Source organism: Hemicordylus capensis, chromosome 1 (genome assembly GCF_027244095.1).
Source record: "Hemicordylus capensis ecotype Gifberg chromosome 1, rHemCap1.1.pri, whole genome shotgun sequence".
Lineage (NCBI taxonomy): Eukaryota > Metazoa > Chordata > Lepidosauria > Squamata > Cordylidae > Hemicordylus > Hemicordylus capensis.
In genome coordinates this window covers 249,918,072-249,939,267 of record NC_069657.1, presented here as the reverse complement: position 1 = coordinate 249,939,267, position 21,196 = coordinate 249,918,072, and the positions used below count along the sequence as shown (strand labels likewise).

At 46.0% G+C, this 21,196-nt stretch overlaps 1 protein-coding gene across 1 annotated transcript in view; it reads right to left on the bottom strand.

Moving 5' to 3' along the window:
• Nucleotides 1-20,124, bottom strand: part of LOC128339825 (uncharacterized) — a 31,649-nt gene extending 11,525 nt beyond the window's left edge. Inside the window, exons 1-3 of the mRNA XM_053284275.1 lie at nt 20,044-20,124; nt 13,167-13,246; nt 5,243-5,752 (exon numbers count right to left, since the gene is read on the bottom strand). Coding sequence (XP_053140250.1) covers nt 5,243-5,752; nt 13,167-13,193 — 537 coding nt within the window. The 5' untranslated portion in view covers nt 13,194-13,246; nt 20,044-20,124. The remainder of the gene's footprint in view (nt 1-5,242; nt 5,753-13,166; nt 13,247-20,043) is intronic.
• Between the last annotated feature and the right edge of the window lie 1,072 nt (nt 20,125-21,196).

The following is a 21,196-nucleotide window of genomic DNA, read 5'->3' as shown; positions in this document are numbered from 1 at the left end:
CAGGTAGCTGTCAGAATTATTTGAAAGGAATTGGGCAAAGGGCTGATTTTTAAGTGATTTTTGAAGTTTATGTGTCTTTAAGGTTAGCAGATGAGAGTGGATTCATGGTTTGTCATTGAAAATCTTATATGCTACCAAAGAATCTACATTCAGAACACTTCAGAAACAACAAAACCCAGTACCCCATGGGTTAGCAACCCATGGAGGTGGTTGGCACCCTCGCTCTGGACCACCGCAGCACCCCCCAAGTGCAGTTATGGGGCTGCTGAAACCTCCATTCTTCCCTATGGAGAAAAACCTTAAAGCCACTTGTGGGGTGCTGGGGTGGCCCAGAGTGAGTGGTGGTCTAGTGCAAAGAGTTTGAACCTGCAGCTCGAACCTGATGGCTGGTTCGGTTCGAATTCGAATTTGAAGCTCGAATTCGAATTTGCAGCTCGAATTCGAATTTGAACCTGCAGCTCGAACCTGATGGCTGGTTCGGTTCGAATTCGAACCTTCGAACCACCCTGGTTCAAATTCAAACTGGTTTGAATTCGAACCGGTTTGCACATCCCTTGGGGAAGGCATAACTGGGGGTAGAGGAGCTGAGGGGCACTTAACCCATCAAGTGGCTTATCCTTCAAGTCACTGGCAAGATGCCTTCTAGGGCTCTATTTGTCTTCACACAAAAAAGGTTAAGTGGCCCCACAGCTTCTCCACTCCGTATGATCTCTCTCCTGAAGCTACTTTTTCCCAGGGAAAAAAACATGCATGCAATATGTACTTAAGCTCACAGTCAACATACATCCAGTAGATGGCAGTATAATTTTAGCATCTAGCATTACATACAAATGTAAGCAATATCTATTGATTTCAGAAAAAGTCCAAGGGGCAACTTGGTATGAAAAAGGCTAAAGATATTTTCAAACATAGAGTAGTTATTAAAAGAGGAAAGATTTTAAACAAATTTAAGGGAAATAAAGAAAAGTAAAAGCAGTAATATGAAAAGAACATGAAAGATGAATGTTTCTCTTTCAATCTTCAATATTAATAAGGTTCAAATATTTTTGAAGACAGAGGCAATTGTTCTTCATTGTCATTAAGAATAGGACAAAGTCTGTGTACTGACGGGAAATATATTTTCAAAGGAAGTCTTGATGCCGATACAGTGCAGGGGCAATGTTTACATTATAAAAAATTCAGGATGAAAGATTTTTAATTAAGTTGTGGAATCGCTAGGTGGAACATAGGAAGCTACCTTCTACTGGGTCAGACCATGGGTCCATTTAGCTCAGTGTTGTCTACACAGACTGGCAGCGGCTTCTCCAAGGTGGCAGGCAGGAGTCTCTCTCAACCCTCTCTTGGAGATGCTGCCAGGGAGGGAACTTGGAACCTAGATGCTCTTCCCAGAGCAGCCCCATCCTCCGAGGGGAATAACTTACAGCGCTCTCACATGTAGATGCACTTCACATGATCAGAGTGAAGCGCTGGAGTGGGTTCTGTAGCGAGAGCGGCTTAGCCCGCTCTCCCCGCAGACGATCAAACGGCAGCCCTAGGTGGCCAGATCGGCCGGCCATACGACTGCTGCCTCCGTCACGGAGCCAGTGGGGGCTTCGGGGATTGGGGGCTGCGCAGTCCCCAGAAGTTTCAGGATGGGGCATCCTGGAGAGACCCCCGAGCCCAGTAGGCTGCTTGCAGCCTCCCGGCGGGGGTCTCCTCATGTGCTGCCATGACCCGGAGCCACGCTGTGGCCGGCACATGATTAGGGATGTGCGAACTGGTTCGGATCCGAACCGGTTCGGGTCCGAACCGGTTCCGGTTCGGAGGTTCGGATCGAACCGAACCACCCCTGGTTCGGTTCGAATCCGAACCGAACTGGGGGTGGTTCGTTTCGAACCGGTTCGGACCGGTTCGGATCGGTTCGGAAAGCTGAAAATTGGTCAGATGGTAGCTGGCACCCAGGGGTACCTGTCACCCAAACCCCAAAGCAATTGGACACTCGTACGATTTTTTATGAATTTTTGAAAAATATTTTTATTTTTCTCTCATAGGATATAATGGGACCCGAACCAGGCCATTATTTCTTATTGTGGAGCACTCATGGGTGCCAACAACCATGCAAACCCTGAAGCAATCAGACACCCCTATGATTTTTTATGAATATTTGAAATATTTTTAATTATTTTTCTCATTGAGTATAATGGGACCCGAACCAGTCCATATCCCCTGTTGTGGAGGACCTAGGAGCACAAAAGCAGGGTGGGTGGTAGACAGGCATGGGTGCCTACCACCCAAAAAATCTCAAGGCAATTGGACACTCCTCTGATTATTGGTGAATTGTTAAGTGTTTTTGAATTCCTCATAGAGAATAATTAGGATTGCAGCAAATGTATAGCTTCACGTCGGGGGGAAAGGGGTGTCGTAGAGTGCAGTGTGGTGGGTGGTAGTTCCTAGGGTGGGCAAGGAAGCTATCAGAATTATTTGAAAGGAATTGGGCAAAGAGGTGATTTTTAAGTGATTTTTGAAGTTTACGCGTCTTTAAGGTTTTTCCTCATAATAAGTTATAATGGAGCTTTCAGCAGCCCTATAAGTGTACATGGGGGTGCTGGGGTGGCCCAGAGCAAGTGGTGGTGTAGTGCACATAGGGTCCCAACCACCCCCATGGGTTTCTAACCCATGGGGTACAGGGATCTCTGGTAGGGGCACCCCCATGGGTACAGGGTTCTCTTGTTTCTGAGGTATTGAGTGTGGATTCTATGATAGCAAATGAGATTTTCAATGAGACACCATCAATCCACTCTAATATGCTATCATAGAATCCACACTCCGCCTCCTGCTTCTTCTCTGTGTGTGTGCTTAGTAGGGGTGTGCGATTTGGGATTTCAGGTGATTTGGCTCGGACCTGAACCGAATCACCCCTGTTCTGTTTTGTGCCCGAATCTGGGTCACCCGAATCACCCTTGATTTGGTTTGGATTCGGATTTAATCCAAATCTGAATCCGAATCGATTCGGGGGGGTAAAAAGGGGCCCGGGGCAAAATTTGGGGTGGGGTGGTAGTTCCCAATGGTTAGAGTCTACCACCCCAATTTCAGGGGGATTGGGCAAAGGGCTGATTTTTGGTGAATTTTTAAAGTTTTAGTGACTTTGGGGCAGTTCGGGGGCATAGCATGGGATCTGGGCAAAAGGAGTGGGGTGGGGTGGTAGTGCCTAATGGGTGCAGGCTACCACCCCAATTTCAGGGGGATTGGGCAAAGGGCTGATTTTTGGTAAATTTCTGAAAATTTCATATCTTTGGGGCATATTGGGGCATATTGGGGCAGAAAGTGGGGCCTGGGGCAGAATAGTGGGGTGTGATGGTAGTGCCTAATGGGTGGAGGCTACCACCCCAATTTCAGGGGGTTTGGACAAAGGGGTGATTTTTTGAGAATTTTTGAAGTTTTAGTGACTTTGGGGCAGTTTGGGGGCAGAAAGTGGATCTGCCCCAAAATAGTGGGGTGGGGTGGTAGTGCCTAATGGGTGGAGGCTACCACCCCAATTTCAGGGGGATTGGGCAGAGGGCTGATTTTTTGAGAATTTTTGAAGTTTGGGTGTCTTTGGGGCAGATTGGGGGCAGAAAGTGGATCTGCCCCAAAGGAGTGGGGTGGGCTGGTAGATAGTGCCTAATGGGTGGAGGCTACCACCCATCCCCAATTTAAGAGTGATTGGGCAGAGGGGTGAATTATGGTGAATTTATTTGTATGAGGTTTGTCTTCATAAGGTGAAGTGTGCTAAATTGATTACTTCCTCATATTATTCATAGTAAAGGAAAGTGTGAAAAAGTGAAAGTGGGGTCATGAGAGTTGTTTAATTGAAAAATATCTCATTTGCTATGATAGAATGAGAATTCACACCTTTTCTATTCACCATAATTCACCCCTCTGCCCAATCACTCTTAAATTGGGGATGGGTGGTAGCCTCCACCCATTAGGCACTATCTACCAGCCCACCCCACTCCTTTGGGGCAGATCCACTTTCTGCCCCCAATCTGCCCCAAAGACACCCAAACTTCAAAAATTCTCAAAAAATCAGCCCTCTGCCCAATCCCCCTGAAATTGGGGTGGTAGCCTCCACCCATTAGGCACTACCACCCCACCCCACTCTTTTGGGGCAGATCCACTTTCTGCCCCCAAACTGCCCCAAAGTCACTAAAACTTCAAAAATTCTCAAAAAATCACCCCTTTGTCCAAACCCCCTGAAATTGGGGTGGTAGCCTCCACCCATGAGGCACTACCACCACACCCCACTATTCTGCCCCAGCCCCCACTTTCTGCCCCAATATGCCCCAATCTGCCCCAAAGACATGAAATTTTCAGAAATTTACCAAAAATCAGCCCTTTGCCCAATCCCCCTGAAATTGGGGTGGTAGCCTGCACCCATTAGGCACTACCACCCCACCCCACTCCTTTTGCCCAGATCCCATGCTATGCCCCCGAACTGCCCCAAAGTCACTAAAACTTTAAAAAATCGCCAAAAATCAGAGGAAGGTCCAATCGACTTGAAATTTGGGTGGCAGGTAGAACACAAGGTCCCCTTTCAAACCAGCTATTTTTTGAGATCCGAACCGGTTCGGTTCGGATCCGAACCGGTTCGGATCCGAACCGAACCGGGGGGGTGGTTCGGCAAAACCAAAACCGAACCACCCTGGTCCGGTTCGGACCCGGTTCGGATCCGAACCGAACCGGGAGAACCGGTTTTATGCACATCCCTACACATGATCAGAAAACCCAGGTTAGTGGAGCGCTCGCTCGGCTAACCTGGGCTAAGGGGAGGGCTTGCCCGTCAGCCCGCTGGTTCTCATGGTGGGGAAAAACCGGGCTGGGATTCTTTAGCAAATTTTGGGTGGTTTAGAAATAAGTTAAATACATACATACATAATGGCCATCTTGTTTTCCACTCCTGAATGGCAAAAAACATTTTTTTCCCCCTGCTGCAAAGCCTTGATTTCTGTGTATCCCTTACGCAACACATTTGCCACTTGGCTGCCTGCCTGCCTGCCTGAGGACACCTACCTGGTATTTGCCCAAGGTGAACATGATGGCAAATGGAAAGGCTGCTTTGGTCCCTATTATTGCTAACATTTTTAGACACACACTTAAGTCAACATTAGTAGGTGCGGAAATCCCTCCCTTGGAAATCGTTGAGACTCTGTACTTTGCATTGGCTGCATGATGGCACCCAAAACACATATTCTGAAGCCAAATCAAAAAGGTATCGCTGACTTACCATAGAACAGCCTACTGCTTTGTCTTCTACCCGAGTGGATTTCTGGTGTTCTTCATGCCTTCTTAGGTCCGCTTCTAGTCGGGCAATCCTTTTCTGCAAGGCCTCCTTGTCTCTCCTTGCCTGCAGAATGAACTTGTCATACTCACCCCGGATCCTTCTTTCCTTCTTACAGTTTGGACAATCTGAAGCTCTGGAGATCACAGCTGAGGGTCTCACGGATGCTGCCTTCAAAGAGCTTAGGCTTACAGAGCCATTGTCCAGTTTGATTTCTCGTTTGTCAGGGAAAGATGCATTCAGAGGACTGAGGCAAGGTCCAAGGTAATGATTGTAGTCTCTGGTCACTCTCCCCTTTTCTGTAGCTGCTAGACTCTCCACTTGAGATAGGTTTATCTTCGGCCCTTGAATGTGTCTAGAAACATGTAGATTTGATATGTGATCTTTGCTGGTTTCTTCCATTGATCTGAAGAAGGTGCCCAGACTGAAGTGAACCGGAGGAAAGGAAGTCTGCAGCTGGGGAACCCATTTTAATTACATTACTTTCTCAAATATAAATAGCTGAGATCAACTTTCTAGAGCAGGGCTGAACAACCTTGGCCCGCCTGCAGATGTTGGACCACAACTCCCATCATTGCTGACTACTGGTCACTGTGGCTGGGGATGATGGGAGTTGTAGTCCAACAACAGTTGGAGGGCCAAAGTTATGCAGCCCTGCTCTACAGTTAAAGAAACAAACTAGCATGATTCTTTCAGAATTTAAAAGCAAAGCTAATTCTGCTATTTTAATTTTCCAGCTCTTTTTTAAAAAAAGTAAACTATAGAGAAAGTTTTTAAAAACTGAACTCAAGAAGAGATATTTTCATAACTTTCTGCCATACAGGCCATTGATTCAGCTGGCACAGCTTGCTCACTCTTCATGTGCCTAATTCTAGAAGGGATCCATGATTTAGCGATACATAAAATAGTCTTTTCCTTTCACATTATTCTTAGCACAGAGCACAATGATTCTGTGAAAGACACTGGCACATAGATCATGCACAGTGTCCAGATTCCCCTGTGAAAACCTAATACTGATGTTACTATAGGCTGGGATCCCAAAGGTCCCAAGGGAAAGAAAAACAGCACCTGTACAGGCTTTCATGGGCAGCCTCAGTGTTACTTCACTTTGCTTGTATGCGAGGAAAGCATCTGTATGTAGACGTTTATTTTCACATTTTGAAAAGGGTCACTGAATTATCCAACTTCCAATATTTTTAGAACTTCTTAATGTCTACGTGTTTTAATTATCCCAATTCTTTGCACACTAACATAGAACGGTGGCAGGCAGACTTCAGGCTTGTATACTCTACCCACCCACCCCGCCCTCCTAATTAGAACTCCAAAGTCCATTAACTAAAGCCAGATACAAAATGGTGGCTCAGAGGATGGAGCCAATTACATGCCTGCGGAAGGTTTCAAATTCCCTCTCTGGCATCTCCAAGATAAGATAGGCTGCTGTCAGAGTGTGTGTAGACAATACTGAGCTAGATGGACCAATGGTCTGACTCAGTATATGGCAGCTTCATATGTTCCTATCTGGGGAACACTGAAGCTCCAAATAATACTTCTTGTGCATAGATCAGGTAAGTGTGCAGAGGACTGCAAGCTTAGAAGTTAATTAAAGCATACTCTCTGTGGGTATATTCCCAGCCCTGCTACTTTAGTAAGAAAACCAGCTTGATCCTATGTATGTTTATTCAGGAGTCCCACCAGAGGCGACCCTTCCATGAGGCAGGGCAAGGTGGCTGTATCAGGCCCAGGCACTCTTACCCCTGGACTTCTGGGCCAAAGTCCAGGACCTCCATACCCCCTGGGGGCCCCCAATCCTCTTTAGTCTTTCCTGGGTGGTGTGCCTGCCGGGCCGCCTGCCTGCTCTACACTGGGTGGCTGAGTGTGATTGACCTGTGCCAGGCCGCCGAGAGTGACCTCTGCTTCAGAGACAGAGGGGGAAGTCGGGAAATAAATATATGGGATGGGAATATGTTAAGTTGTGTGTCAAAATGTTTCTGCGAATACATATTTGCATCAATATACCTGTTTTCTATTCTTACATTCTTGTGCGTTCAGTTGCTGTTTGTGCCCTCAAGAACCCATGTGTTAAAAATACTGTGTGTGTCATGGTTTGTGTGTGTAGGGGGATGATGCTTAACTTTGCAGTGGGTGGGGGGCTCCAAGAGCCTTTAGGTCGAGGCTTCAAAATTAGCTAGGGCCCAGGCATAAGGAAGTGCACAGCAGGCAGCAGGCACTGCCCCCTTGCAATCAACAGGCACCATCCCACATGCCTCTCAGCTCCCCATTGCTCTGCCTTTCCTCATCCCCTGGGGTGTGCTGCTAATTTCCCCTCCTTCATACTGCTGGGATGCACCTCTTTTTGCCCACCCAGTAATGAACTAGGAATGCTCTGGCTTCCTGGCTTGACAGTATAAATCCGAGAGTGCTTGTGTGCTGCTGTCGCTGCTGCAGCAGCCCACAGGTGAAGGAGCATCTTATTATCTCTGGCAGCAAAATGCCTTGGACTGCCCCTGAGTCCCACTGACTTTACGGGTGCAGATAGAACGGAAGCTTGAGGATTCACCTCATTTTTTCTTTGGAGGAGGAAAGACATATGGGTTACTAGGTTTGGCAGGGAGGAATTCAGTAAAATTAGGAGGGAACTTCTGAAATGCTTAGCTGGAGTGAACATTTGTAGGATTTGGAGATCTTTGGAGATCTTCTAAACAGATGGAGCATCTCAACCTTTGACAGTCAATAAAGACTGGACAGACCATCAACGTGAGAGAGAACGAAATGCAAAGCAGAGTAAGCAAAATGGACTGTAAAAAATTGGTGGGTGAACAGTTGTCAGGGGGCCAGTGTGGACAATACTGCCCCAGAATACATGAAAAGGAAGGGGTCATGCCATAAGCCATCATGACATCCCAATGTGCTCCCTATGCATTCCTTTGTTGAACAACCCCTGTTGGAATGCCCCCTTTGCACATGGTCCAAACACCCGTTTATACAAATACTTGGAGTGCATGCAGAAGGCCTAGCCAGGTGAATACCCCCCACCCCCGATGAGTCAAAGGGATATCCCAGGAGCATGTAGGGACATCCTCCACCAATGTCACACTCCTGGTGCAACCCCTTCCTTATTGCATGAGCTTGAATGGTACCATCTGCACTGACACAGGATCAGAAATACACATAATGGAAGATGATAAGAGATAAAGGAGAGTGTGAGGAGCTGGACATCTTCATATCCTCAAACATCTCACAGAGGAGAATAGAGACACCTGAGGCTGCCACCGCCACAATGCAGCAGGTGGAGGCGGAGGGGAGGAAGGCAGGTATGGCCACCCCATCACCCACCGTCCTGTCCTTTGCCTGCTGTGGCCAGGAGGGCAAGCAAGTGAGCAGGTGGGGTTGTGGGGAGAGAGCAGGGGGACGCAGGGAGGGCGACGCAACCCTGGGTCCTATGTGACGCTGTCCCCTGAACTGCTACTACTTGGAGGGGGTGTGTAGGCCAGGCCGGGACTCCGAGGAACTTTCAGCACCAGGCCAAGAGGCTGCCTGTAGTGGCAGCAGCAACAAGGAGGGCAGGTGCGCACTCCCTGGTGATCACCCACTGCCTGCTGTGGCCAGGAGGGTGCCCGGGCAGGCAATGGGGGTGGGGTGGTTGGGTGGGGGGAACCAAGGTGGGCTTCATCTGGAATGCCCCTGTCCTTGGGCTGGTTCAGGGGAGGAGACTGCAGCTGCACACGCACAACGTTCTGCGGCTGCACAAGCACTCTCCCCATGAGGCCTTGCACATGCTGATTCACCCCTCAGCCCTGCGCCCCTATGCAGACAGCCCTGCAGGATGTTGTCCAGCTGCTGTACTCTGAAGACATTTCCCGTTTTTCCAGGGCTCGCCTGCCCATTCAAGCGAGCCAAACGCCTTCTTAGGGAGCAAAGCTAGCAGGGACGGTGGAAGCCTGGGTCACATGGGACCCACCGTCACCTCTTTCTGCCCCTTCCCTGTGGCCCTCCTGCTCCCTCCCTGCACCCCTCCTCACTCACCAGCCCTCCTGGCCACAGCAGGCGAAGGGCAGGAGGTTGGGGTGGACAACGGGGAGCCTGTGCCTGCTCTCCTTGCAGCCGCCTCTACCTACTGCTTGGAGGTGGTGGGAGTGGTGATGAGAAGGTGGGAGGGCAACGGGGAACACACCAGCCTGCTTCCCTCCTTGCCACCATCTCCACTAGCCGCTTCTATGGCGAGTGGAGGCGAAAGTGGCAAGGACAGGCAAGCAGGGGAGTGTTCCCCATCTCTCACCTGCCTTCCTCACCACCAGTTAAAGGCAGGTAGAGGCGATGAAGAGGAGGGCAGGCACAAGCTCTCTGTCACCGACCCGGCACAGACCCTCCTGCCTGCTGTGGCCAGGAGGGTGTCTGGGTGGGCTCCTCTTTTCATCTCCTTTGGGAGAGATCAACTGTCTTCTCCAGTTGGGGAGGAAGGGACTTGCCCTCTCCTCCTGGGAAGAGAGGATCGGGCCCCTCTCTTCCCACCTATACTGGTGAAAGGTAGAGTTAACCTGGGGATCTTGCTCCTCTCTGTTGGGGGCTCCCCCCACATGCCAGCACGCAAGCCCCACTGTGAATTTATCGGTGCCATCAACAGAAACACACATCACACATGTAAGGGAAGAGTGTCTTTCTTTAATTAACTGAACAAGAACAACTGCAAGTGTGGTTAATGTGTGGTAGTGTGAAGCGTGAGCTTCAATGGAACTCGCACTGTGCCTGGGTGCAGCATCGGAGCCTTTTGCACTTTAAAAGCGGAGTGCTCGTTCATCATCCCGCAGCTGTCTTTCCTGCTGTTGGGATGGATCAAAATGTTCCCAGATATATCTGCACAAAACTCAGCTCATTGCCTGCACTTCTCTGCTGTGGCTCTGACTCCTCTGTGCTGGTATAGGGGCAGCTGCTGTGTCTGAACAGAAATCCATTTACATCTGTTTGTAGGTAGGGTTTAATGTCTCCTTAACATAAACACTTAAATTATAACATCTGAGAACTCTCTCCTGCTGTCTCCGTCTCTTTCTCCATCCCCAACATTTCTTGCTCAGGAACATGTCAGGTCCAAAGCAAGCAGGAGAAAGCAGGCTTATTCCAATCTGGCTCTGTCCCTTTAAATGCAGGAACTCGAGGGATGCAGGGTTCCTGTTGCCAAGCAGCGGGTAGGGAGTGAGGTGATGGCAGAAGTGGCGTACTCGCTCCAGGGGCGTGGGGACAATGGAGCAGGGGCTGGGGGGACGAGTGTCTCTTGGCCACCAGGGTTTGGGGGAGACACCAAGGCACCCCCTCACCCCCAACCCTCCTGCACCCAACTGGCAAGTTCGTGAGCCTGGAGCATGAGATGCACCCCTCTCCTTCCCAGCTGGCATTTCATTGAAACACTGGCTGGCTTGGGGCTTCCCCCGCTTAGCGAGACGGCGGGGGGGGAACAAACCAGCAGCATTTCAATGAAACACTGGCTGGGAAGGAGCCCCAATGGCCACTCCCCCTGCATCCTCATCAGATGTTGGAGGTGTAGTCAGTGCCATTGCCGAGTTTCCCCACCCCAGTCAGCGGTTTGCTGACTGGGAGCTCCTTTCTCTGCAAGCTCCCAGTCAGTGATTCAATGAACCGCTGACTGGGGTGGGGACACTTTGCAATGCAGTTGAATAACCCCATTCCGATACAGACCACACCCCGTGTCTGACATGGATGCAGTGGGCATGGCTTGAGCACAGGCAGGCTAATGCCCGTGCAGAAATCAATGAAGTGAGCCCCTGTCGGGACCTTGTCTCATGGCCAGGAGCGAGCTCCTGATGCACCTGGTTCACTCTGAGAGAAAGCAAGCGAGAGAAAAAGCTGCCCCAGAACAGACGCATTTCTGAGCTGACCTCTTTATGGTAGCGGGAGCAGCTTCTTCACAAAACCTAAATTCCAGAGGCCACAGAATTTGGACAACACAATGGTGCTTCGGAACCTCTGGTTTCAGCAGTGAAACTCAGTACAAATGGAGGGTTCAAATTCAGGCTTGGAGGCAAAAACGGAGCTGTGGCTGGGTGACGGAACTGCAGCTTCACCCATTCAGACAATCAGAAACTGATTGTCAAGTAAAGCTACGTTTACTGGAGGTCTGGCGTGATGTCTGAATTGGGCCACAGACAGAGGAGGGAGAAAGAGCTGAACATCTGCAGCAGAGTGCCTTTCACTCACCATATTCCCACAACCTATGCCCTCTTCACACACTTCATTCTAAAGAGCAGAGTCATTACATATCTCCCAACACGTAAGTCCCTAAGCACTGCCCACCTTGGCCAATAAACAGTTCTTCACACAGTTTCTGCTCCCACCCCTATTAGAGCTAGGACCCAGGCAGCACCAGATCTCAGCTGCAATATCTCATAGTGACCACTGGTTAGGGTCATGGAAGTGCTGGATTCTTCCCTTCCTTGCTCTTCCAGTGTTAGTCTTCATTTTGTCTCTACAGATATGGGGTGTGTGTGTGTGTGTGTGTGTGTGTGTCTTCAGCCATGAGCTACAGCTGAAATTATACTGCAGGCTTTTTCATATTCATTTGTAACCTTTTCTTTACATAAATCCTTGCAGTTCTTCAATACTAAAGAACTGTCTCAAGACTTCTTGCTTTGCTGCTTTCTCACCAAACTGGTTTTGCTTTGCTATTTGGGGACTGAACTGTCATTCTTCCCCTACAACCCCCACCCCACTTCCCTTCCAGGAAACCTTTGCAAAAACATAGGAAGCTGCCATATACTGAATCAGACCGTAGGTCCATCTAGCTCAGTATTGTCTACACAGACTGGCAGCAACTTCTCCACGGTTGCACATAGGAATCTCTCTCAGCCCTATCTTGAGATGCCAGGGAAGGAACTTGGAACCTTCTGCTCTTCCCAGAGGGGCTCCATCCCCTGAGGGAAAATCTTACAGTGCTCACACTTCTAGTCTCCCATTCATATGCAACTAGGGTGGACCCTGCTTAGCTAAGAGGACAAGTCATGCTTGCTACCACAGGACCAGCTCTCCTCTCTTTTTAAAAACTCTTCGCCACTCTCTCTTTTCTCATTGTTGGCAAGAAACAGATTGCCTCTGAGTAAATGCTTCACAGGGAAATTTGTTTTCAGCACCAGAGCCAAATCCACAATCCTTCCACTCCAGAAAAATCTGCTTCTGGATCCTCCCAATCTCTCTTCATTCCGGCAGCCCAATTCAAGAAATCTAAAGTCTTTTGTTATTATTGTTAAACAATTTGCCAGCACTGCAATCTATTGCAGATCAGCCAGTGTTTGACTATTACATAAGAACAGCCCTGCTGGATCAAGCCCTGTTTCACACAATGGCCAACCAGATGCCTCTGGGGAGCCCACAGGCAAGAGGTGAGGGCACACCCTCTCTCTTGCTGCTGCTCCCCTGCAACTGGTATTCAGAGGCATTGTGCCTCTGAGGCTGGAGGTGTAGATCCTGATCAACACTCTGCCGCCCTTGATGTAGAGTTTTCTATCTCTACATGAAAAGAGAGCATGACTCAACGTGCTTCATCTTGAACTTTGGCTAATTTAGCTTCTACCAGAATTATATTAGCCCGAAGAAGCTGGTGTTGTCAGGTCACAACCTGGAGATCCCTCCCTCAAATACATTGCTGAATTGGGAGGCAAGGCAGACATGGCTTCACCCGGAAAGACACAGATGAAAGAGTTGGGGAGATAGTGGATGAGAAAAACCTGGTTGTCTCAGCTCTTATTTAGCAAGGGAAATCTCTGAGTTGCAACCTGGGTAGCTCTAGAAGGAGCAACTAGAAACCCAGATGATCTGATCAACAGCCTGCATGCAGGGTAGCAGTTGTCCAAAGCTTTTGGGTTACCTTTCCTTCCTTTTGATTTTGAGCCATACCACTTTTACCCTGGGATTCTTCAGAGCTGAAGATGTATAGAGCCTCTTAAACTAAAAACAGAAAAAGCAAATGATCAATGGGGTATTTTTACAATTTCTTCTTAAAAAAAAAAAAAAGGATGGCTACTGATCCACTTTAAGTCACAGTGTTCTAACATAGTCTTTTATCTATTCATAAAGCTGGTAAAAGACTTCTTTTGAATATGTGGAGTTCAGAACTGAAATATCAAGATTTCAGAAAGATCCTTCTAGAATGTGTGTGATAGATGCCCAGTCTAAGAGGAAGATTGACTTACTAGCTAGCCAGTTGAATTAATCCTTTCTTTCTGCCTGCTTGTGAGGTATGTGTGTAAGAGAAACACTGAGGAATTGGTTCTGCCATCTTCAGGCTCTCACTCCAGAGGCCACAAGAACTGAATTTATTACCACTGGTGAATAGGTGACTGTGTTTGTGGAACCCTGCCAGTACCATCTCTTTTGACTGTAACAGCTGTCCAAATTCTGAAGCAGGGATCTTTCCCAATTCAGCTCCCCAAGATATTTTCCCCCTGGAGTTGCAAGAAAGGGCTGAACTTGTGACCATCTGCATTTAAAGCACTGAGCAATGGACCTTCCCTTACCCATTTTTATTTACTCCTGTTAAAGGAGCTGTCTAAGTGTATTTGCATTCTGGAAGACAAATGGCCAAGCACAGCTGCTCCCGAGTATTCAAAACCTTTCTCGCCAAAGGTTGCTATGCTTACTCTTAAGTTATTTGGCTGCTTGATTGCTAGCTTTTGCTGCTATGATGGAACCACAAATAAAGCAGAGACTGCGCAAACAACTTGAGCATATATAAGCATTTCACATGCCAACTTGGATGACAAAGAATTTTCTGACAATATGTCAGATACAGCCACCATTAGGAAAGGCTTCTTTGAATCACGAATCAGAGCTCTCCTTTATTCTAAAACTCCATTTTGAGCTTACCTGACCTCAAGTTTAGCGCTCTGTGTGTGTGTGTGTGTGTGTGTCCCCCTCCTAATCACTTAGCGGCCAACCTGCTTGCTATATCATCCCCTGCCTGTGTCAAGGAAGAACCCAAAGGGTGCTAAATGGCCAAGCCATCATGCAAATTGATTCCCCTATTGTCTCAGGACCTGCCACTATCAAGGGAAACATTAAGTTTTTGAATTCAGTCCTCAGAGCCAAATGACCCACATCCTGCAGGATGTCTGTTCAAATCTACAGTAAGAGAAAGATTTTTAATTATCACTTAGCTATGTGTGCTGTAGTGGTTAGAGTGCCGGACTAGGACTGGGGAGACCCAAGTTCGAATCCCCATTCAGCAATGAGACTTGCTGGGTAACTCTGGGCCAGTCACTTCTCTCTCAGCCTAACCTACTTCACAGGGTTGTTGTGAGGAGAAACTTAAGTATGTAGTACACCGCTCTGGGCTCCTTGGAGGAAGAGCGGGATATAAATGTAATAATAATAATAATAATAATAATAATAATAATAGCTACAGTGAAATAATATATATTTTTTCTTTATACAAGCTAGGTGGGCTTTTGTCTTTTAAAGCAGCTTTTAAATGACGCCTGGGGGTGTTGCTGATGGGAACTGGGTGGTATCTGGTTTGGCAAGCAAAATCCCCTAAGGAGCAGGGTGCAAAAGTTTCAGATAAACCGGAAGGGGACAGAGTAAAACTGGGAGGAGAGCAGACAGAAGCACATGAGAGCTGGTAAAAAAGGTCAAATGATGGTAAGGAAGATAGCACATGCCAACACCAGGTAAGAGACTCGGTGTATAGGTGTTTATATACAAATGCCAAGCCTCCAAGCCAAGATGGGCGAGCTGGAGTGTTTGGTTGCTAATGAAAACAGCTATAATGGGCATAACTGGAATCTGAAGGAATGGTGAGAACCAGTGCAACTAGGGTTGACATATTCAAGCTCATCAAATCCAGGCAGCCCAATTTGCACATCACGTAAATTAGTTTGCAAATAATTTATTATTATTTCATTTTTATTTAAAATATTTCTATACTGCCCCAAACTTGTGTCTCTGGGAGGTTTACAATTAAAATCATTTAAAACATTAAATCAATTAACAATTAAATCAGTTTAAAAGATTAAAAACATTTAAAACCCAGTATTAAAATTATTTAAAACCATAAAACTATAAATCTATATAAGCTATAAAACTATAAAATTAAAAGCCTAGGTGAATAAATGTGTCTTCAGTGCCTTTAAAACATTGCCAGGGATGGGGAGGTTCTTATTTCAACAGGGAGTGCATTCCAAAATCCAGGGGCTGCAACAGGGAAGGTCTGTTTCTGAGTAGCTGCCAGATGAGTTGGTGGCAGCCTCAGGCGAACCTCTCCAGATGACCTTAGCAGGTGGTGGGGCTCATGGTGAAGAAGACGTTCGCTTAAATACCCAGGGCCTAAGCTGTTTAGGGCTTTATAGGTAATAACCAGCACCTTGGATTTTGCCCAGAAACGTATCGGTAGCCAGTGTAGTCCCTTCAACACAGGAGTAATATGGTCTCTCCTAGATGATCCAGAGACCAACCTGGCTGCCACGTTCTGAGCCAACTGCAGTTTCTGAACTACATACAAAGGCAGCCCCACATAGAGCACATTGCAGTAATGCAGCCTCGAGGTTACCAGCAGATGTACCACTGCTCTGAGGTCGTTCATCTCAAGAAATGGATGCAGCTGGCGTATCAGCCAAAGCTGATAAAAAGCACCTCTGGCTACCGCCTCAACCTGGGATACCAGGGAGAGGTTCAGATTCAGAAACACCCCCAGACTGCGTACCTGTTCCGTCCAGGGGAGCGCGACCCCATCCAGAACCGGCAGATCAAAATAGCAATAAGTACCTCCATCTTATCTGGATTCAGAATTTCAGCCTCAGTTTGTTATCCCTCATCCGAGTCTGCTCCCCCTGCTGGGCACTTTGCTATTTACATTTTGAATGCAATTTGCCTGAATGGAAGCATTTTGCCACTGTTGAGCGGCTAACATGGAAAACCCCTAGGTGTGCACACAAAATTGCAGGTTCAGTTATTAAAATGCTGCTGGAAAAGGCATGTGTATTCCAGCCCACACCCTCTTTCTCACAGTGTTCAGCTACATGCTTCCAGAAAGTTTCAAAGAAGTGCAGCAAGGAAATTCCAGAAACCATTCCCAGCCAGTGTCAACAAACTATTATTGTGGTGTAGACTGCCCTTGAACATGGAGATTCTACATGAAATCCAAACTGGAGTAACATCAGAAATGGAAAGGGTTCAATCAATATTCCTTAGGGCTATCTTTGGGGTACCCAGATGTGTACCTTATTCAGCATTATGTTTGGAATCTGGATCTCTTACTTTTTTTTTTTTTTAAAGCATGGGAGCTTACTTTTATCAGATGGATTAAACTTTGCTTGGATATTCGGGAGCCCTCCTATTTTTGGTTTCTATGGAGAGACTCCGTTCCTAGCCCTTGGCTGTCATATGTCAACAATAAAATATTGCAAATGGGTCTATCTCCTTCAGAAATTCTACTCATGGGAAATGAAAAGGCAAAGGTTATACTTATACAACGCCTTCATGTCACTGAGCACCAGAATCTTGTTTCTAGGGGAAATAGGACCTGCTCTTCTCTATTTTTTGGTATCATGTCCCCTTTGGGGAATAGAAGTGCTAAATATTTAGCTTCCCTACACTTTTTAAAGTTTAGGATAGCATTCACTAGGGCCCGTATGAATGTGCTGCCCTTTTGGAAAAAAGATTTGATAAGGGATTGTCAGATTTTGGCCTATGCCTTGTGGTGCAGGCCTCCCTGAATCATAGGAAGATAGGAAGCTGCCATATACCAAGTCAGACCATTGGTCTATCTAGCTCAGTATTGTCTTCACAGACTGGCAGCGGCTCCTCCAAGGTTGCAGGCAGGAATCTCTCTCAGCCCTATCTTGGAGATGCCGTCAGGGAGGGAACTTGGAACCTTCTGCTCTACCCAGAGCGGCTCCATCCCCTGAGGGGAATATCTTACAGTGCTCACACTTCTAGTCTCCCATTCATATGCAACCAGGACAGACCCTGCTTAGCTAAGGGGACAAGTTATGCTTGCTACCACAAGACCAGCATGTGGTGTTATATTGCTCCTTTTACTATGATACTAGGAAAGAACTCATATTCCCTCTGTTAGAGCAATTTCCAGGAAGAGTTGACTCCTTTTATTTGAATTTCTGTTTTGAGGATCAAAATAATGAGGTTACTAAGGTGGTGGCGAAATTCTTTTATATAGCTATTAGACTAAGATCTTGTTTAAGGTCTAATTCATAGGAGCTATTGTTTTGTCCCGATTATTATTTATTATATTACTGTGGGCATATTGTGTTTTTAATCTTATTTTAATCTTTGTATGTTCTCTGTATGGCCTATGGCTGTAATAAATTGATTGATTGATTGATTGATTGATTGATAAAGCCAAACTGCCTGTGAATATAAAGCCTTCATTTCTTAAGTGTGGCTAGTGAAGCTTCCATATTCCCTGGCAGTTTGGTTCTGATGTAGAACCTCCATATTCAAGAGTAGTCTACACCAGAATGGTTTCTTGGTGCTGGATGGAAATGGTTTTTAGGATTTCCTTGCTGCACTTCTTTGGAGCTTTCTGGAAGCATGTACTGAGCTCTCACTTCTTGCCCTTGGTCTTCCCAGAGGCATCTGGAGGGCCACTGTGTGAAACAGGATGCTGGACTAGGTAGGCCTTGGGCCTGATCTTTTGTCTGTTGGTTATTTTTGCTTTTGTTGTTCTGGGTGCCTGCTCTTGAAATGACTTCTGTGTTAGTCTAGCTTTCACCTTTATTGAGTTCTAGGCTGAGCCCAAGCTGCATAGCTCCAGAGAGCATGCAGACAACTACTCTGCCCAGTTGGGTCAGAAGGCTTTGTTCATGATGCAAGATTTCTCCCCCACTGAACTTTAACCTGATGACTTCTAGCTTCTTGCCTAGCACCAAATATGTTGATGCGGAAGGATGAAAACGTACCTTGTTTATATATGTTGACTATTTGCCTTTTTTGCCTGTAAATTGTCGCCTTTTTATACTTACTTAAATAAACTAGATTTTTAATTGTTTACTCTATGCTGGGATTGCTCGGTCCTACACTGTGCTCACTCTAAGCGACACCCTACATTAAGAGGTTTTGAGACTTTATATGTACTTTTGAGTTCACCCCTGTTCTGGGATAATCAGGGAAATTTTGAGAGTTCAAAGGAGTGGATTGGGGCTGGTGTGTGCAAAGTCAGCACACTTATATCCCAGCCCATTTCATCACAGCCACCAACCAATAATTTAGAAGAGGGGAAAAAAATCAGTTTGCACACATAGTAACTTATTGAATAAATGAATAATAAAATTCAGTCCATGCTGATTTGACCAGTTGTGGATCCTTTTCAAAAAAATATCATATGGTGCCGTTTGCAACTTGATCCTATACAAAGGTATGCTTAAGGCCACTGAAATTATGGGTTTGCTGTAGTTAGCAATGCATGTCTAACTGCCCAAGATCAGGAACTAAGGAAAAGTGCAACATCCATAGGAGTAGGATTCTCATGTGATTAACTCTCATAATTACAGTACTTTATAAACCAGCTTTTATTTTTAAATACGTTTGCTATGCAAAAGAAAAAGCGTGAACACATTGATGTAGATCTACTTAAAGTCTTAGAACTATTGTGAAGCATCTCATTCTTCTCCTTAGGGTGCATACTTGGGAGGAATTTTCTTTATGGAAAAATATCAGACCTTCAGAGCATGTTGCCCCAGATATTAAGTTTTGTTTTGTTTTAAATTTGTTTGTTGTTAGTGCTCCAGGAGGATATGTCCCTAAAGGGTAGATTATAAATAATAAAATAATAATATTCTACGAATATGAAAAAAGCTAAAACTGAAAAATAGCTTGGTGTAGCCTTTCCCCTAGTAGATATTTCATATAGCTCTTTAAGATAAAAATACAGTTAGGGTTGCCAACAGGGTTGCTAAGAGTCAACACTGACTTGACGGCACTTAATCAATAGATAAATCAATCAATCGGTAATGATTTGTTTATCAGCAGTTTCATCTGCTCTACTTAGCAGGTGATAATATTTAGTTCCTTGCTATGAAAAGCATCAAATGCTGATTTCTACATATCAAACCTCTCGAGGGTTTTGATTTTTAAATTTGATTTTAACGAGTTTTAAAATTGCTTTGTATTGTGTATTGTCTTTTCTTTTAATAATTGTTTTTAATCTGACTTAAAAAAAGAAATTATTACTTGCATTTGTGTCTGTTTTATTGTTGTAAGCTGCCCCGAGCAGTATTGCACTGGAGGGGTGGGGTATAAATATTTTAAATAAATAATAATAATTTTCCCACTTTTGGTCTGTTATGATTTAATGTGTTGTGTGTTTTTATTGGATGTTCTAATGTTGTGTTGTGAGCTGCCCAGAGAACAATTTGTTATGGAGTGGCTAACATATAAAGTTGTTTACTACTACTTCTACTACTACTACTACTACTACTACAATATTTATTATTATTAAAAGAATATAGGCACTGGAGCAGCCAGTCTATTTTTCTCTGACCCAACCTTCAATAAAGCCCTCACAGTTGTTTGCAAACAGTTACGGTTATCTCCTCTGTATGGACCATGCAGACTGCATCCTTCTTTCAGTCTCAAGATAACTCCAAAAAAGGATTTTGTAGGTGTTCCCTCTTGAGGGTCCCCCCTCTCTCCCCAAGTAATAACATACTCAGAGAAGAACAGAATATTCACTATTCCATTCCACTCCATTTCCAGACCCAGCATCACCCGTTCCACCTCTGCCTTCTTACCTTAGCTTGACAGTGTATAGCTGGGGCTTCCAAAGAGGAGTCACCAGTGCTTTGAAACTGCTTGCTTAAAGTGAGAGGTCTGGGCTGGTTTGAAGCTGGTGGAGGACTTGACTCTTTGCAGTAAGAGAAACCATTCACTGCTATTGGCTAGGCGAGCTGTGGAAGGAGCCAATGTATGGAATCCCCCCTTGCTGGAAGTATCCCTATGGAAGTAAACGCTACAAGCACAATGGGAAGGGATTTGTTTTCTCTTTGTGTGTTTTCTTTTTCTCACTCCCTGCCATTGGTGCCTCCTTTCCTAATAGATTCCTGTGTCTTTAACAGATTTGTGAAAGGCAGAAATCCAACAGATGCAATCAAGCTTTAACACATGTGAAAACCCGGCTTTCCATGTTATGGTCCTGTGATGGGTCCGTCTTGCATGTTTTAAGACTCCTGCGCTATGTTCATTGCAAATCCAACCTGTGCAGGCAGAGGTGCACCTAGGTAACTCTGGAGCTAAAGGCCTTTGGAGCCCCCTCACCCCACAGCTGGAGCCCCCCCCCACTGCAAGTTAAGCATCATCCCCCTACACACACATACCGTGACACACACAGTATTTTTAAAATGTGGGTTCTTGAGGGCTCAAACAGCAACTAAACTCACAAGAATGTAATAATATAAAACAGGTATATTTATGCATTAACAGAAGCATTTCAACATGCAACTTAACATATTCCCATCCCACATATTCAGGGGTGTAGCAAGGTTGGAGTGGGCCCAGAGACAAGATTTTAAAATAGGCCCCCCCCCGCTCACTGAAGCTCAGCTCATGAAATAAAGAAATCTTAAATGAGGCTGAATAGTGGTAACAAAAAGCATAGTAAAATTTATATATCTATAACCCATGTGCCACAACAGAACATCATCCTAAATTATTTTTTTAAAGGTTTTGTAAATTGTGGACGATGCAAGTCATTTAATGGTACTAGAAAAAGACACGCTGTTCTGGTAGTTCCAGGTCTTAACACTCACATCAATTTCAGAGGATGAATACAACTGAAGGAAACCCAGGCGGGTGCATGGCTGGGGGTGTAAGTCATGTGACTTGCCTCACGGGCGGGGCACGGCAGTGGCCCCCCAGACAACTGTCTCCCCTTGCCCTATTATAGTT